The sequence below is a fragment of the Crinia signifera genome, chromosome 2 (assembly GCF_055691185.1).
Source record: "Crinia signifera chromosome 2, ASM5569118v1, whole genome shotgun sequence".
Lineage (NCBI taxonomy): Eukaryota > Metazoa > Chordata > Amphibia > Anura > Myobatrachidae > Crinia > Crinia signifera.
The window spans coordinates 13,725,835-13,743,042 of NC_139218.1; the positions used below are offsets into that span (position 1 = coordinate 13,725,835).

A 17,208-nucleotide genomic window follows, 5' to 3' on the forward strand; every position below is an offset into this window, starting at 1 on the left:
TGTGGACTACTTTATTTTTCCTGACCTCTTTCACACACTAACACTGTAAATGGGAATCTATACCCTTTTATTTCTGACACTCACATTGGAAATACTGCGTGGTGGTTTGCATTGCAATGTCAGTGTAAACAACAAAGCAATTTTACCCGCAGTTTATCCAACAGCAGAAGTGTAACTACTGTATCTCTCTCTGACCCTATAGCACAGAGAAGGACTCTCTCATCCAATGCACGTATGCAAGACTCAGTGACAGTAGCAGGTCCAATCTGACTTGCTAGAAGGCCAACTCTGGGAGATTTGAATTTGCTGCACCAATCTCTCTCAAACACAATTCATGGCTATACAGGTTGAGTATCCCTTATCCAAAATGCTCGGGACCAGGAGAATTTTGGATAACGGATTATTCCGTATTTCGGAATATTTTAATATTTCAATGATGTATTTTGAAGTATCTTGCATTTATGCTGTATAAACACATAATATACACACAAATATATTTTATTACCACATAAAATACACACAAATATATTTTATTTGTTCAAAAAACAAGGTTTCAAAACGTGAAACAAAATGTGTGTACTATCTCAGCACTGAATTTGAATGCCAAGCAATCATTGTCTTGCACATATATAGTGCCAGTTACATATCATGTCCCCAGTGATGCTACTACAAATGTCCCCAGTGAGTTTTTAGCAAAAAAAAAAAATTGCACTTTCTGGAATGTTTGGTTTTCGGAATAATTCGGATAACGGATATTCGGATACGGGATACTCGACCTGTACTAGCTATACAAAAATTGATCTGGAGATGAGTTAAATGTCAAATCTGACCCAACATAAAGCCAACATTGAAAGACCAAATCTGTTGTACTAACTTTTGGGATACTTACCGCTGTCACAACGCCCGACACGGAACTTAGTGGGTATGCATGCAATTTATTGCAACAATTTATTGTACGGATATATGCAATTCATTGCAACAACTTATCGTACGGACTGTAGGTAACTACATCCCCATTGCTTGAAAACTTGATACTTGATTGCAACAAATTTACCTTACGGATTGGGGTAAACCTGACTTATATATCATTTGAATCTATGCTTGATACTTGAATCTATGCTTGATACTTGCCGACGGCTTGGCAAAACAATCTATCCCTCTCCCTGATACAGGAATGTGGGAAATGTTGAATTAGCGATATATATTTCAAAGGTTGATTGTGCGCAAAATTTCTGTTCTGAGGAGACGTTTATGTCATGTTGTGAATCGGAAATCTGAAAACAGTGCGCGAACACCAGCTGGCAATCCATGTGTTTTTCTTTGATGGTTTTTTTGGGGGGGTCTGTGGACCATTTACAGTCGACAGTAACATAGGGATCAGTCAGCAAATCTTGCTAGACAAACCTGTCACAGATAACTGATTCCATTAACGTGTCGACATAACGCCAATCCCGCACCAAGTGCACAAACTAAGATTAGCTGTGAACTTGCTTGTGTCTGATAATCAATCTATGTTTTCCTGTCAGCAATCTTAACAACAGTGTCAAACTGTTGACCGACAATCTGTCAGGGTCAGTGGACCACCTCCAACTGACCAGGACCTACAACACATGGTGCATTCCAATTGCACAACTCAAGGAGGGGCATTCACCTGACTATCAGGACTCTTCAACCTAACAGTGTTTAAAATTGTGTGTGAAAGGTGATCAATAGTAAGAATGAAAGAATGATGATGTTTCTTGGATGACAGCAGTGGAATAGAAACTGTCTAGCAACCTCTCTTTTCCTTGAAGAACTGACACAGGCTGCTGAATCCATAAACACATAAGCTTAACACTACCTTTCCACCTAGTGTGCAAACACCAGTCTAAGCAGGGAATTTTCCCCATACAAATCATTATAAATACCCTTCAGACGATACCTAGCAAATACAGCGACAAGCTTTCACTAACGTCCTTGATGGGATACTGGGAATGGTCTTAAGACATTGGGTATTAGAGGGTATCCGCAGGAGACAGGCACATCTATAACTTTGAAGCTGGGTGTGCTGGCTCCTCCCCTCTGATTCCCCACCCAGGAACCAGTTTAGAAAAATGTGCCCTCAGGAGAGGATGCACACTGCTGGAGCTCCAGAGAGTTTGTCTTCAGTTTATTTTCTTTTATTATTTTGGGGTTACTGTGTTGGACTTCACAGTATCCCTGCTTCGAGGGAGTCAGTTGAGGAGGGTTCAGCTGCAGGCCTCTTAAGGTACCGAGCTGTCCCTGCTGCAGGACCACTGTCCTGAGAGGGTGTTTGTACTCACGGACATTGCGCTGCAGTGATACTCACCCCCAGCATGCCGCACACTCCTGACACAGTCCGAAGACGTCTGTGGTGAGTAGAAACCGGGGTCCCCACAGTGGGGTACCCCGGCTCATTGTGCGGCAAGATGGCGGCGGCGGCAGACGCGGTACCCTGCACAGGGGCTGCGCAGACCCCCTGTCACAAACTGGCTGCGGGTGACAGTCCCTGGGCTACCAGGGCAGATCCCACTATAAAACGCTGTTCAGTGTGAGGGCGCCATTAAAACTGACAGCCAGCGCCAGTATAAAGATCAGTGAAGCCCCTGCGCCATCACAGGGGGGCGGGGCTTCAGCGGAGCGAGGCCAGAGCTCTGAGCGCGCATACACTACTTCCTGCTTCTCCCTGGGCGCCATTACTGTCTCCAGATACACTCCTCAGCGGTGAGGTGTTGGACAGAGGAAATCTGCAGAAAACAGCAAGTGTATTTAGCGCTAAGATCGCTTAATTGATCACACTGTTCTGTGTTTATGCGTGTTACCAACTCCTAAATAGGAGTTAAGGTTGTACAGGGTGTGCTGGTCTCCTCAGTGTAATCTGAACGCTCCCCCACGTGCTTGTTAAGCTACACACTTCCAGTGATAGAGCTCACACATATATAGCTGCTATACACTGCACACTGAATATATATATATATATATTTATTTCATTGTGATTGTGGTGTGTTTGTGGAAAGAAAGGTTACTTATTCCTTCAACATGGTGAGGAAGTTAACCTGTCTCATTTGCAGCAGCAAGTTTGTGCCTAAATCCACCTCACAGATTACTTGTGAGGAATGCATGTCCACTCAAACGAGTGGGACAGGGGGTTCATCCCAGATTACTCCTCAATCAGACTCACAGGAGCCTGAATGGGCGGCAGGCATTAAAACCATGCTGCAGGCAGTGTCAACACAATTGGCTGCAAATACAATGCAGACCAAACAGGTGCAGCAGGACTTAACAGTTTTAGCCGCACGGGTGGATAATATAAGCACCACCACGGGCCAGTCACGGAAGCGTGCTGCGACCGCCATGTTGCCTGATTCAGATGATGATCTGCAGGCGGGTGACGACACAGATGATAATGTGGACGACGGGGCTCTGATCCCTGATTCACAGTCATCTCTTAGAGGCCCAGAACCTCTTATTACAGCAATAAGAGAAGTGTTAGACCTTCCTTTAGCAGACATGCAGGAAGGTGACCCGTTCTTTGGGTCCCAAAGGAAACAGCAAATTGTTTATCCTGAACAAGTTGACCTTGATGAGACGTTTAAGGAGGCTTGGAAACAACCTGAAAAGCGTTTCCAACTGTCTAAAAGGTTTAAGTCCAATTTTCCCTTTGATCCCGCCACTAGAGCGGTGTGGGAAGAGCCTCCGGTTGTGGATGCATCAGTGTCCAGACTGTCCAAGAAGGTGGTTCTCCCCGTCCCAGGGGCAGCAACACTAAAGGATAGTACAGACAAAAAACTGGATACTACCCTTAAGTCCATGTACACTGCGAGTGGGGCGTCTCAGAGACCTGTCCTCGCCAGTTGTTGGATGGCTAAGTCCATTTATACATGGGCTTCTCAAATCCAGGAAGGCATGCTGGCCGATATGTCAATGGCGCAGGTCGGAGAGAGACTTCGCCATATCCAGGATACTGCAAAGATCCTGTGTGACACGCAGAAGGAGCTTGGAGCTATAAATGCTCGCTCTTCCGCAATGGCGGTTTCAGGCCGCAGGGCCCTCTGGTTAAGACAGTGGGTAGCTGATCCAGAGTCCAAACGTAGCGTGGAAAGTTTGCCTTTTAAGGGAGAAAAGTTATTTGGTAGCGAGCTTGACGACCTTATATCCAAGGCTACAGCCGGCAAGTCGACTTTTCTGCCGACGGCTTCCACTCACGCTAAACGTCCCTTTCAGGGCCATACGTCCCAGTCCTTTCAGGCTTCTCAGTCCTTTCGGCCTTCCAGGCCCAGGCAGAGGGCGAGAGGCTCCAGCTCGGCCACCAGAGGGGGCCGTGGCAGGTTCAGGAAGCCCGCCAGCACAGGATCTCAGGATCGTGCCGCTAATGCCTCCGCCTCTAAGCCGGCAGCATGACTCGGGTTCCGACCCTGGAGTCACTTGCGAGGTGGGGGGTCGCCTGTCAGCTTTCAGCCAAGTATGGTCAGTCTCTCACCTGGATTCCTGGGTGAGAGATCTTATTACCAACGGCTACAGGTTGGAATTCGAAAAACCTCCCCCTCACAGGTTCTTCAAATCAGGTCTGCCGGCTCTACAAGCAGACCGAGTGAACCTGCAGCAGGCAATACAACGCCTGCTGACATCACAGGTTATCACACCTGTCCCATTGCAGGAACAAGGAAGGGGTTACTATTCCAATCTGTTCCTTGTGCCGAAGCCGGACGGCTCGGTGCGCCCCATTTTAAATTTAAAGTCACTAAACCCTTTTTTAAGGGTTTACAAATTCAAGATGGAGTCCCTCCGGGCAGTAATAGCAACCCTGGAGGAGGGAGAGTTCTTAGCATCGCTGGATGTAAAGGACGCCTACCTCCACATACCAATTTGGGGTCCACATCAGGCTTTCCTGAGGTTTGCGCTGAAAGATCTGCACTTTCAATTCAGAGCGCTGCCATTCGGCCTGTCATCAGCGCCGCGTGTGTTCACGAAGGTGATGGCAGAAATGATGGTACTGCTCAGGAGGTCGGGTGTCAACATTATCCCTTACCTGGACGACTTGCTGATCAAAGCAAGGTCGGAACAGGTCCTGCTGCAGGATATAGCAAAGACCAGGCAGATTTTATCCGAGCATGGGTGGATCCTAAATATCCCCAAGTCCTCCCTGACGCCGTCGCGTCGTATCCTCTTTCTAGGAATGTTCCTGGATACAGAGTTGAAAAGGATTTTCCTCCCTCGGGAGAAGATGGAAGCCATACAATCCCTGGTGATGGTGATTTTGGCAAAGCCTCAGGTGTCGGTTCACCAATGCATCCAGCTATTGGGCAGGATGGTGGCCACATTCGAGGCCATTCAGTTCGGACGCTTTCATACCAGGGTGTTCCAACTGGATCTGTTGGCAAAATGGTCGGGCTCTCATCTCCTGATGTACAAGAGGATTTCTCTGTCGCATCAGTCCCGGCAGTCCCTTCTATGGTGGACTCAGGAGTCGAACCTGCTTGCAGGTCGGAGATTTGGCATCCAGGATTGGGTGCGACTCACGACAGATGCGAGTCTGCAGGGATGGGGTGCTGTGACCTTGGACAGAACCTTTCAAGGTCAGTGGACTCGGTGGGAAGCGAGACTCCACATCAATATCCTGGAGCTGAGAGCTGTATACTATGCAGTGTTACAAGCCCAGGATCTCCTCCAAGGTCGGGCGCTCCAGATACAGTCCGACAATGCCACAACTGTGGCCTACATAAATCGCCAGGGAGGCACAAAAAGCAGGACTTGCATGAAGGAAGCTTCCAAGATCCTGACCTGGGCGGAAACGTACGTGGTGGCTCTGTCGGCCATCTTTATCCCGGGTGTGGACAATTGGGAGGCGGACTTCCTAAGTCGTCACGCCCTCCACCCCGGGGAATGGAGCCTGAATTCACAGGTGTTTGCAGCAATTGTGGACCGTTGGGGCCAGCCATCGATAGATCTGATGGCATCCCGGTTAAACCACAAAGTCCCCATATACTGCACAAGGACCAGGGATCCCAGCGCAGTGGCAATAGACGCCCTGACAATTCCATGGGTGTTTCCCTTGGTGTATCTGTTTCCACCCATACCGCTTCTGACAAGAGTTCTAAAAAGGGTTCGAAGTCAGGGAGTGGAAGCCATTCTGGTGGCTCCGGACTGGCCAAGAAGGGCTTGGTTCTCGGATCTACAGAGCCTGCTGATCGAGGATCCTTGGCCCCTGCCTCTAAGGAGAGATCTACTCACACAAGGCCCTTGCGTCTTCCAAGATTTAGGGCGGCTACGTTTGTCGGCGTGGAGGCTGAGCGGAATATCTTAGCTCAGAAGGGTCTGCATTCATCAGTTATCACCACGATGATTCAGGCCAGAAAGCCGGTAACAAACACCCACTACTACAAGATCTGGAGGAAGTACGTGGGTTGGTGCGAGGAGCAGAAGGTCCCCCCGGCGAAGTTTAACCTGAACAGGTTATTGTGCTTCTTACAAGCGGGATTGGATTTGGGTCTCCGTCTGGGCTCACTAAAAGTCCAGATCTCGGCCCTGTCCATATTCTTCCAAAAGAAATTGGCTACCATCCCGGAAGTACAAACATTCCTTCAGGGAGTGCTTCACATCCAGCCTCCCTTTGTACCTCCTACACCTCCTTGGAGTTTGGATGTTGTTCTTAATTTTCTTCAATCCTCCTGGTTTGAACCGTTGGAGTCGATAGAATTGCGGTATATCACCTGGAAGGCGGTGGTCCTTTTGGCCCTAGCCTCGGCTAGAAGAGTGTCCGAATTGGGAGCTCTCTCCTGTAAGAGCCCCTATCTAATTTTTCACTCAGACAGAGCGGAGTTGAGAACTAACCCGCGATTTCTTCCTAAGGTGATCTCTTCCTTTCACCTTAATCAGCCAATTGTAGTCCCGTCTGCATCTAGTTCACCGGATATTCCGGTATCCCTGGATGTTGTGCGTGTCTTGCGTGTGTATGTCCAGAGGACGTCAAGAATCAGGAAGACAGATTGTCTATTCATTCTGTATGACGCACAAAAGAAAGGACACCCTGCATCAAAGCAATCCATTGCTAGATGGATTAGGACCACAATCCAACAAGCCTATGTGACGGCAGGCATGCCGACGCCTCCGGTTTTAAAGGCTCATTCCACCAGGTCGGTGGGCGCATCCTGGGCGGCTGCTCGGGGTGTGTCAGCTCTGCAGCTCTGTAGAGCTGCTACATGGTCAGGGCAACACACCTTTGTAAAATTTTACAAGTTTGATGCCTTAGCCAAAGAAGATACCCAGTTTGGGCAGGCAGTACTGCAGCAGTCTCCGCACGTACCCTCCCGTTCTGGAAGCTTTGGGACATCCCCAATGTCTTAAGACCATTCCCAGTATCCCATCAAGGACGTTAGTGAAAATAGGAATTTAATACCTACCGGTAATTCCTTTTCACGTAGTCCTTATGGGATACTGGGCGCCCGCCCTGTGCGGGGGTCTGGCTGCAGCTTTCTTCTGCTTATAAAGTTCAGAAGTTAACCTATGGTCTTCTGGTTCTAAGGTCTAGTTCAGTGACCTTGTTAAAGAAAATCCATCCAGTTGGTGGTATTATAGTTGTTTTTTATTTTGTATGAATGCGGGTGTGCTGGCATAAATCTCACCACACTATTCACACTTATGTTTACATAGGTGACATACAAGTTATTCCTCTCATATGTACATTCTCCTTCGGGCACAGTTTTTCATTAACTGGTTCCTGGGTGGGGAATCAGAGGGGAGGAGCCAGCACACCCAGCTTCAAAGTTATAGATGTGCCTGTCTCCTGCGGATACCCTCTAATACCCAATGTCTTAAGACCATTCCCAAGACCATTCCCAGTATCCCATAAGGACTACGTGAAAAGGAATTACCGGTAGGTATTAAATTCCTATTTTTCTAGGCACATCCAAGATATAATTGTGGTTCTGGTATAGAACATAAATTTGCACAGCATATAACTTAAAAGCTCACTGCAAAATTAATTTGTCTGTCTGTAATTGCCTTATGTTAATTGTTGGACAAAGTATGTCCGCCCTATATAAAAAATAAAAGTTAAGTTTTAAATCAAACCAGATAACTAAGAGTGCCCCACAAAAAGAGTCCACTTTCCCCCCTCTCCAATTGTGCTTCAAAGAGTTCCAAGACCTTGCACCGCATGGAAAGCATTCTCTATTGTGCTGGACTAAGGTACCTTCCCTCTCCTCTCCCCACCTTGTTACTACCTCTTGCTTCAGTTAGAATTCACCCAGTTCTAATGCTCTCCTATAATAGCTGCATTAATAGCAGATATTGAACGCAGATATGTTACTTGCATGACCGTCCTATCATTATCGATAATGTGTTCTATTGGATGACAGCTGTCCTTCTTCTGCTTGCAAAGGATTGTATCAAAGTCCATTATTTTTGTTTACAATACTGCTAGTAGTTGGTCTTCTGAGATGCTGATCTGCCCCCAGCAGCAGCAGCCATCCCGGGGCTGTTCTTCTAAAGAATGTTGGATAGGGGAGGAGTCAGCTAGCCCTACTATCATTAGTGAGGATATTGATGGTGAAGGTAGTGTTGCAGGTGCAAGGATCTAGTTGAGAGAAGGGAGCTTACCTATGTTGTGTGCGCGGCTGTATCTGTATATGAAATGTTAGTGTTTTCCAGCAAAGCATTGTAATGCAGTACAGCCATAGTCGCACAAAGAACATAGGCATGCTGCCTATCATTGTAATCAACAGAAGCTGCTTGTGTGTCCTATTTGCATAGCAATGTGTATAAGACACATTTTAAAGGAGTAGCTACATGAAAAGATGCTCAGCGCTACCCAGTCGCACCACAACATGGTGTTCCTAGAAGGGCTGTTTAACGTGCCAGCATCAAAGATGTAAGATATAAAAAACTTTTCATGAAATCTGTGAAGGTTCTTTAGATGTTGGCCTCTACTTCAGGCATGTCCAAACTATAGCTGTTGTGAAACTACAAGTCCCATCATGCCTTGCCACAGTTTGCTATTAGGAAATGCTAAAACTGTGGCAAGCCATGCTGGGATGTGTAGTTTTACAACAGCTGGAGGGCCACAATTTGGACATGCCTTCTCTACTTTCTATGTCTACAAACCCTACAGTTGACAATTTTGGGCAGTATTTGTGTAATAATAATTTGACACAGGAGATTTTTTTGGGTCCTGTGCTCAGGCATAACAATGGCTGCCAGTTCTGAATGACTTTTATTACGTTGATGCGTTCTCGGACACGTTACCGAGCTGCTTAGGTCTGAATCAGGTCCTTAGACTCTCCTCGGGGATTTGTGACTTTTTTTTTTTTTTTTTATACCTGAGGCTTGGTGAATGGAATGTTGGTATTTTTTTTCTGCACTAAACTTAACTGTAAAATATATATTTTCCCTGACTTAAACTCTCTATACCATTGGGCATCGGCTTTAGTAGGTGACGTTGAAGGCATGACTTGTTGCAGCGCTAGTATTTGGTTGCTGTTTCTGCTCTTCTGTTGACGAACACAATGAAGTAGTACAAAAATCAAAACGCAGTGGGGTATATTTACAGGTGTGTCCACATCTATACATCTACCTATTATGCCAATTATCCATGGCATTTGGTACATAGCCATGTCAAACCACTATTCCAAAGTTTTTCATCCATTATAAGCAAGTGAAAAGTCAAAGTTATGGAAAAAGCACCACAATTAAGGAAAAATAGCTTCGGACATGCGCTGTACGGCATAAAATGACAGTTGTTTGAGAACATATCTGAAGAACATACAATAAAAATTAAATTTTTGTTTTTCCTAACACTGTCAAGTATCACAGCTTTTATATGTGTGAGAGTGGATCAATAAGTACCTGTTTTAAGACTGAAGATGACAAATTTTCACAAAAATGTTTATTTTTCAACATAATCTCCTTTCACAGCAATACACTTTTCCCTGCCGTTTCTTTAAACACTCTAAAAAAAAAAAAAAAACAATATGTCAAACTCACGTAGGCTTCTGTCTCGCCGATGACCGTCTCGTTTGAGCTGAATTTTTTTTTCCCACGAGCCACGTTTTGCAGGTTAGGGAACAGAAAGAAGTCGCAGGAAGCCAAGTCGGGTGAGTACGGTGGATGCGACAACAATTCATAGCACATTTCATGCAATTTGGCTGCAACAATCCCATATGAGGGAGCCGGTGCATTGTCGTGGTGGGAAAAAAAACGAACCTATGAATCAATCTGAAGTTTGGTATGGCGTTGTTTGATAGATGATAGTACATGGTATTAATACCAACTTTCCTCAGCGACGCCACCTGTCTTCAAACATAGGTACTTATTGATCCACCCTCGTATGTGAAAAAATGCAGTGGGGTAGAGCGCACACAACAATTTGTATATACAAAAAAAAACACAACTTTTTAAGACCTTTTTTTTTTCTTTAACTGACAGCTTATATTTATATGAACACAGTGGGGTACAGCCTGCAGAGTTACAGTGCATCACCAACCCGCTCACCTCTAGTTGGTAGTTTATCTCTCTCCATGTTCTTCCAAGGCTTGCTAAAGAAATATTATTCTGTGGAATCATGTCCAATAGACATATTGCAATTAATTCATTTTTAATGTGACAATCCGGTGTTGTAAGATAAAGGACATATTTTGGGGATCTGATCAGTGGCGTACAGCTGCCAGTTTGCAGCCATCTTCCTGTTTTGTACATGAATTAGACGTGTTTCCGAGCTGACAGAGCTTCGCAGAAAGTAAAGGCTATAAATAATTGTTCTCAGAACACAAATGAATGGGAACAAATACAGATAAATTGCATTTCTCGCCTATGCTGATCTGTGTGTTGAAGCAAAGCCTCAGACCCTGAAACTTGGTAAATTAGTCATTTATGTTTGTCTTCTTGCAAGAAGTCATTTTCATGTTGTCACACTAGGGGGAACGTTTACACTGTCACACTAGGGGGAACGTTTACACTGTCACACTAGGGGGAACGTTTACACTGTCACACTAGGGGGAACGTTTACACTGTCACACTAGGGGGAACGTTTACACTGTCACACTAGGGGGAACGTTTACACTGTCACACTAGGGGGAACGTTTACACTGTCACACTAGGGGGAACGTTTACACTGTCACACTAGGGGGAACGTTTACACTGTCACACTAGGGGGAACGTTTACACTGTCACACTAGGGGGAACGTTTACACTGTCACACTAGGGGAATGTTTTAGTTATTTTACTTTAAATGTAAAAAAGATTCTTTCACTGGTGCCCAAACATTTTACTATCCACTGGTGGGAGTGGCAGGTGTATGTTGGGCCCCAGGCCGGTGCTGGCCTTAATTGACTCGGGCTGCCTCCTGCAGCTGCGCTCATGCTTAGAAGGGAGCCAGAGGGCTGCAGATATCGGCAGCTGCGTCCCTCATAATGTTTAATTAGGGCTCAGCCTGTGTTGGTTATATTGGTAATCATGTAGTTGGGGGAATATTACATGTTGTATTTAATAATGTGACCTAGTGGTACTACACATGTGCTGGGATATGGTCACTAGGTCGACAAGCATTGTGTCAACATGCTGGAAGGTCGACATGGGTTAGGTCAACAGGGTCATTAGGTAGACACAAGCATTAGGTCGACATGGGGAAAGTCAACAGTCAAAACGGCAACATGGAGTTTTTGACTGTTAACAGTGCTCGAAGTGGGCCGGCATACAACGGTATGGTATACCGGTGCTTCAGCAGTGCTCCTGCAGGGGTCCCCACCCGGCTGCTACAAAGAAGTAACGCCGCCGGGTTTCTAGCCCTGCAGGGTGCATCTGCACCATTGTCCCCCTGTCCCATGTCCTCCCTGCTAGTCAGAGCCGGCGGCACCTGGATGGTGGGCGGCGCTGGCTGCCTTGATCGGAGCTAACCTGACAATCTGCGCGGCAATTCAGCGGCCACTGGGCGTGATACAGGGGGCATCATGTATTCCATGCTTAGGACCGGCTCAGCTTAAGGTCGCACTGACTCCCTCTGAAGGCATGAGAGAGCGCAGTGCTGCACCGCGCTCGCAGCGATTACTCCTGGCTTCTGCACATGCACTGCATGCAAGCCACTGTGCAAGGCCAAGCTCAGTTCTGTGTGCCTGGAGCCTCTGCCGGCACTCTACTCTCAAGGATCCCCTGGAGTTCCGCCAACAGACTGTTCCCCTCGATGACCACGTGTGCCGTGCCGGACCACCAACAGAGGTTGTCAGCCACCCAGCAGCTCAGCAACACACAGCCCAGGCACCACGAGCAGGAGACCCACGGCTGGACGAACTGCAAGAGCCTTCCACCAACAGCATCTGGCAACCCAGAGGTAAGGACAGTGCAGCTTTGCCCCATCTCCTTTCACAAACGAGCTGTATAGATTATCCTGCTTTCTCACAGGTGCTATTTTCCAATTTTTATTTTCTTCTCATTTTGCTTCCTGCTCCTACTATTTACAATATTTAGTGCTCATATTTCTATCACTTCATTTTCCCTATAATGAAGCTGCTATCAGTATTTCAAGCACAGTAAAAATTCCTTTTATTTGCATGCCTCCCGCCCCCTTATATGGGATTGATGACAGGTGCCTGCAGTCAGTGTGGCGCTCCCATCCCAGCTGCTCTTTCACTCTTCCTGCTGCACCTGAAGGAACCTGCTACCCTGGAGAAACCTCCCAACAACAGCCAGTAATAAAGCATAAAATATACAAGCAGGGATAGGCAGAAATTATATAAACTGTGAAGTGTGATGGGCATAAGATATACAGTAGATGGTGTTGATGGGCACGAATTATGGGGGGTGATGAATGTAAAAGGCATACCGCATCTATCCCTCCGGTATACATACATTATGCCGGGGTCAGAATGCCAACAGTAAAAAAAAACGATCTCAATATGGCAAATCCCGACAGGAGCCCCATAAGGGATCTAGCCTTCTCCCCCTACCCTGTTAATACTCGGAAATTAAGTGGATGTGTGTGTGTGTGTGGAGGGGGTTAAATAGGTTCTTCCCCTCCTCCTTGTTTCCCCCACCCCACTTTTCCCCTACATACCCCCTCTCCTCTATTTCTCACTCCCCCTGCCTCTTTATTTCTCTCCTCACCCCCAGTCTCTCTCCTCTTTTTTTCTTCATCCTGTGCTTCCTCACCTAATCCCGTTCTCTCCTCTTCCTCTCTCCCTGGACCCTTTTTTTCTCAACCCTCTCTCACCACTTTATCTATCTCTCTGCTCCATGTCTCTTATTTTTTCCTCTCTGGTTCCCACCTCTTGTGCTCTTCACTTATGTGTATTGGACACACCCCCTTTTATGTGACCACGCCCCCTTTTCTGGAGCGCGCAGATTGTGAATCGCTGGGGATTACCACAGATCGACCCGATGGGGTCCAGGATCAACAAAAAGGTGGACAAGTATTGGTCCAGGTCCAGGGACCCTCAGGCAGTGGCAGTTGAGGCACGAACGACGATTTGGTCGTTCAACCTGGTTCACCTGTTTCCTCCCATTCCCTTGATAAGTCGCGTGCTAAAAATAATTAGAAGCCAAGCAGTGGATGCAATTCTGGTGCCCTCCGTTTACCACGACTCAGGGTGGCTTCGTGTGACGGCCTGGAGGTTGAGGCGCAGATTTTAGCCAGAAAAGTCTTCATGCTTCTGTCATTTCCAGCATGACCCAGGCTAGGAAACCTGTGACAGCTTCCCATTACCATAAGATCTGGAGAAAGTACGTACCCTGGTGTGAAACTAATTTGTTTCCACCTGTGGATTTTAAACTGGATCGTATTCTACGATTTCTGCAGTCAGGCTTGGACCTATTTTTTGTAAGCATTGTGTTTGTCAGCACACATCTTACCTAAGATGTGAAATATATGTGGTGTCTAAACAGTTGTCTCTTTATACCGTTGTGTACAGCTATTCTGTAACAGTGTGCTAGATTGTGCCCTCTAGTGGTGGAAGCAAGCAATGCATGCTTTTTCATATTGGAATGAGAAGTGAGAAGTTTTTTTCCTAAAATTATTAACAAATGAATAAATCTACCTTACGCTGCTCTTCTCGGAGAATAATAAACCATTATTTCCCCTGTTACAATGCTGAATGCGCCCCCTCACGCACTGATCATCGTACAGTAATGATGCATGAAATAGTCACCGCTGTTATTACACCAGAAGACCGATCCCCCAGCACTTACTGACTGGCTGCTATTTCTCTTCCCAGGCTGGCGCTTCTACGTTTAATCGGGCGAAGCTCATGAACGTCGGTGTGAGGGAAGCACTGCGGTACGATGACTGGGATTGTCTGATCTTCCACGACGTTGACCTGGTTCCTGAGAATGACTACAACTTGTATATGTGTGATGAGCAGTACCCCAAACACATGTCCAGTGCAATGGACAAATTCCAGTACAGGTAAGGGGCTGCTAGGGAGCCGCTGCCGCTGGTCCTGTGCTGTTCCCAGGTGACCAGTGCTACAGTATGGCTCTTCTCAGTTACCATCATCAGCCAATCTACTCCTAACTGTCATTTTACACCAGCCTGTAACATGGCAGTGGGGAGCTGATTGGCTGGTTGTTTATTACTCAAAACTGTATACATTTTTGAAGCTTGATCTATATCTGTCTCTAAACCCCTTTGGGCCAGATGTACTAAACTTGAGAAGTGATATAATAGTGATTAAGCACCAGCCAATAAGATCCTAACTGGCATATTACAGGCTGTGTTTTAAAAATGACAGTTATGAGCTGATTGGTGGTTTATCGCTATTTTAACACTTTTTTCGAGGCTTAGTTCATCTCAACCTTTGGCTCTTTAATACATCCCCATAGTCTGTAGGGAACTAATAGTAGGAGTAATAATAGGAGTAACAGGTTTGTCTGTGGGCTTGCTCGTCTGCTCGGTAGAAGACCTCCCCAAGTTAACAGCAAACTGAAACTATATCCCCCCATGAACTACACACCAGTGTGTACTAGAAGCATGACAGCAGAGAGTGACACCCTAGGCAGGAAAGAGGAACTGCATGGGTTATATAACACTGTTATATCAATAAACCACCCGTTATCTCCCAAATACCTACTACTTGTATTTACATTTGTCCAATTATCTGGTGTGCTGCGTGTGCCTCCACCTGGCAAGCATACCTCACTCTAGTCGTCTACTCCCCTCCTGCATCGCCCCCTTCATCCATCCGTAACCGCACCCCGTTTTCCTCACTTGTTGCCCCTCTTGCTCTCGATCCTTTATTTGACTCTGAATCAAGTTCAAACCTCTCAACTGTAAAGCCCTCACCCTACATCTCCAGCCTCTGCTGCACACATGCATGCTCTCTGTTGTCTGATGACAGGTGTCCCCTCCCTTACCCCATCCTCTACTTCCCTTTTTAGGACTTCTGCATTGCTCCCAATCTCTGCAATACCCTCCACTGATCCCTCAGACTTATACTTCGCCTTCCCAGTTTTACAAATGGCTATAAACTGACCTTCTCATGCCTTGTAAGTCCCCCTCTGGATTTTTATTGCTATTTTAGAATATCCGCTCGTTCATAAAAGGCAGTGCCACTTCATGCAGCCTAGGCAGGAGATCGTTGGAACCTGTTTATTTCCCATTTACATAAGGATAGCTGGGAGGCACCTTATTTATATTATTAGCTGAAATTACATATAGGCTGCAGTACTGCATACAGGACACTAGATGTCACTGTTGTTTGTCAATGGGACACTAGCTATACAGAGAGACTTCACTTAACCACCAGGGGTAGGATATGCACATCAAAGCCCCACAGTGTGATATTTATATGATATCACATTCTTTATAACACTAATTTCACTATAACATTAATCACCTTTAGTAAAGTTAATCTGCAGTCAGCAGAATCTTGTTCTGAGTCTACTAGGGACATGAAGCACGGCTGGAAGATCTGATATATCGTTCTGTTTCCGTTACTTAATATGCACAAAGGTCTTTTGTTCTTACAAAGCCTATCTCCTGCCTATTGGCTATTGTGAAATAATGTACTGTAGTTTCTTCCCTTGGCTTACCTGGCTTTCATATCGTGTGTCTATACAATGCATGGACAATAAGGCTGGAATCTTTTTCACCATGAAAGACGTCATATGAATTATGTCAGATAAGTTTTATCTTTTAATTAACTTCAATGGAAAGGATTTTCTTATTACCCCATGGGTTATTAGGTCTTTTTGGGATAGATTGTTTCCTGGCGAGGTTAGAGGTTTTCCTGGGGGAGGTCGGATTAGGATTAATAGATACTCTCTTATTTCCGTTCCCACAAATCGCTTCTGCAAGGACAGGTTTGTCTTTAAATGAACACATGTAAATGTAGAGGCAAGACTGGTAATCCAGCACCGTGCCGGATTACTGGTGGTGCTCAATCACTATACCTGACGTTCAGGTGCGTGCCACTAAACCAAATAACTATAAGAGAAGCGCTAAGAATCTATGTAGCCAGCGAGTGTAATGATGTGTGCTCACCAGCTTTGCTTTCCCACAGCCTGCCTTATTGGAGGTACTTCGGAGGAGTTTCTGCACTGACACCGGACCAGTTCATGAAGATTAATGGTTTCCCCAACACATACTGGGGCTGGGGCGGAGAGGATGACGACATCGCTTCCAGGTAAAAGATCACTTCCCGTCGGGCCAACGGATCGGATTTGAGAGTTTGTACTGAACTATACAAGTGTAGATCAGGGAGGGAAGGACAACCGAAACCCCCATGGGACCCCAAAGCTATGTCAATCCATTTAGACAAATTGTCCATTGATGACGCCTGCTGAGTAATGTATTTATCCCCACGCCGCTCGGCAGAACACCATCGTACTGTAAGTGCAAGCTTATATAGGAATGCTTGCAGTGTACTATAACTAATCAGCATGTTGTCCCATTTCTCTTTAAGGGTTCATATGGCAGGACTGAGTATTGTACGGACGCCGGTCACTCTTGGCCACTATAAAATGATCCCGCACGGGCGCGACACTGGCAATGAGGAGAACAAGAACAGGTAAAGAAAGCTGGTTCTATACTTAAGGTCTATCACCCAACCTCTGCCCAGGCGCCATTGTATATTCACATCTTGGGATCCGTATAAGGCGGAGCTCCCCAACCAAAGCTGTTAAAGTCCAGGTTTTAAGGATATCTGTGCTGGAGCACAGGTGACTTAATTACCACCTCAGTCCATGTGATTTATCCATTTGGACTCAAGCATGCATATCCTGAAA

The 17,208-nt window shown here is 46.1% G+C and overlaps 1 protein-coding gene across 3 annotated transcripts in view; it reads left to right on the top strand.

The window, feature by feature from the left end:
* LOC146059389 (beta-1,4-galactosyltransferase 3-like) overlaps nucleotides 1–17,208 on the top strand; it is a 51,632-nt gene that overhangs the window by 30,613 nt on the left and 3,811 nt on the right. For all 3 annotated transcript variants that reach the window (XM_083171572.1, XM_083171573.1, XM_083171571.1), the window contains exons 4-6: nucleotides 14,199–14,389; nucleotides 16,485–16,607; nucleotides 16,887–16,991. In XM_083171572.1, coding sequence (XP_083027698.1) covers nucleotides 14,199–14,389; nucleotides 16,485–16,607; nucleotides 16,887–16,991 — 419 coding nt within the window. The remainder of the gene's footprint in view (nucleotides 1–14,198; nucleotides 14,390–16,484; nucleotides 16,608–16,886; nucleotides 16,992–17,208) is intronic.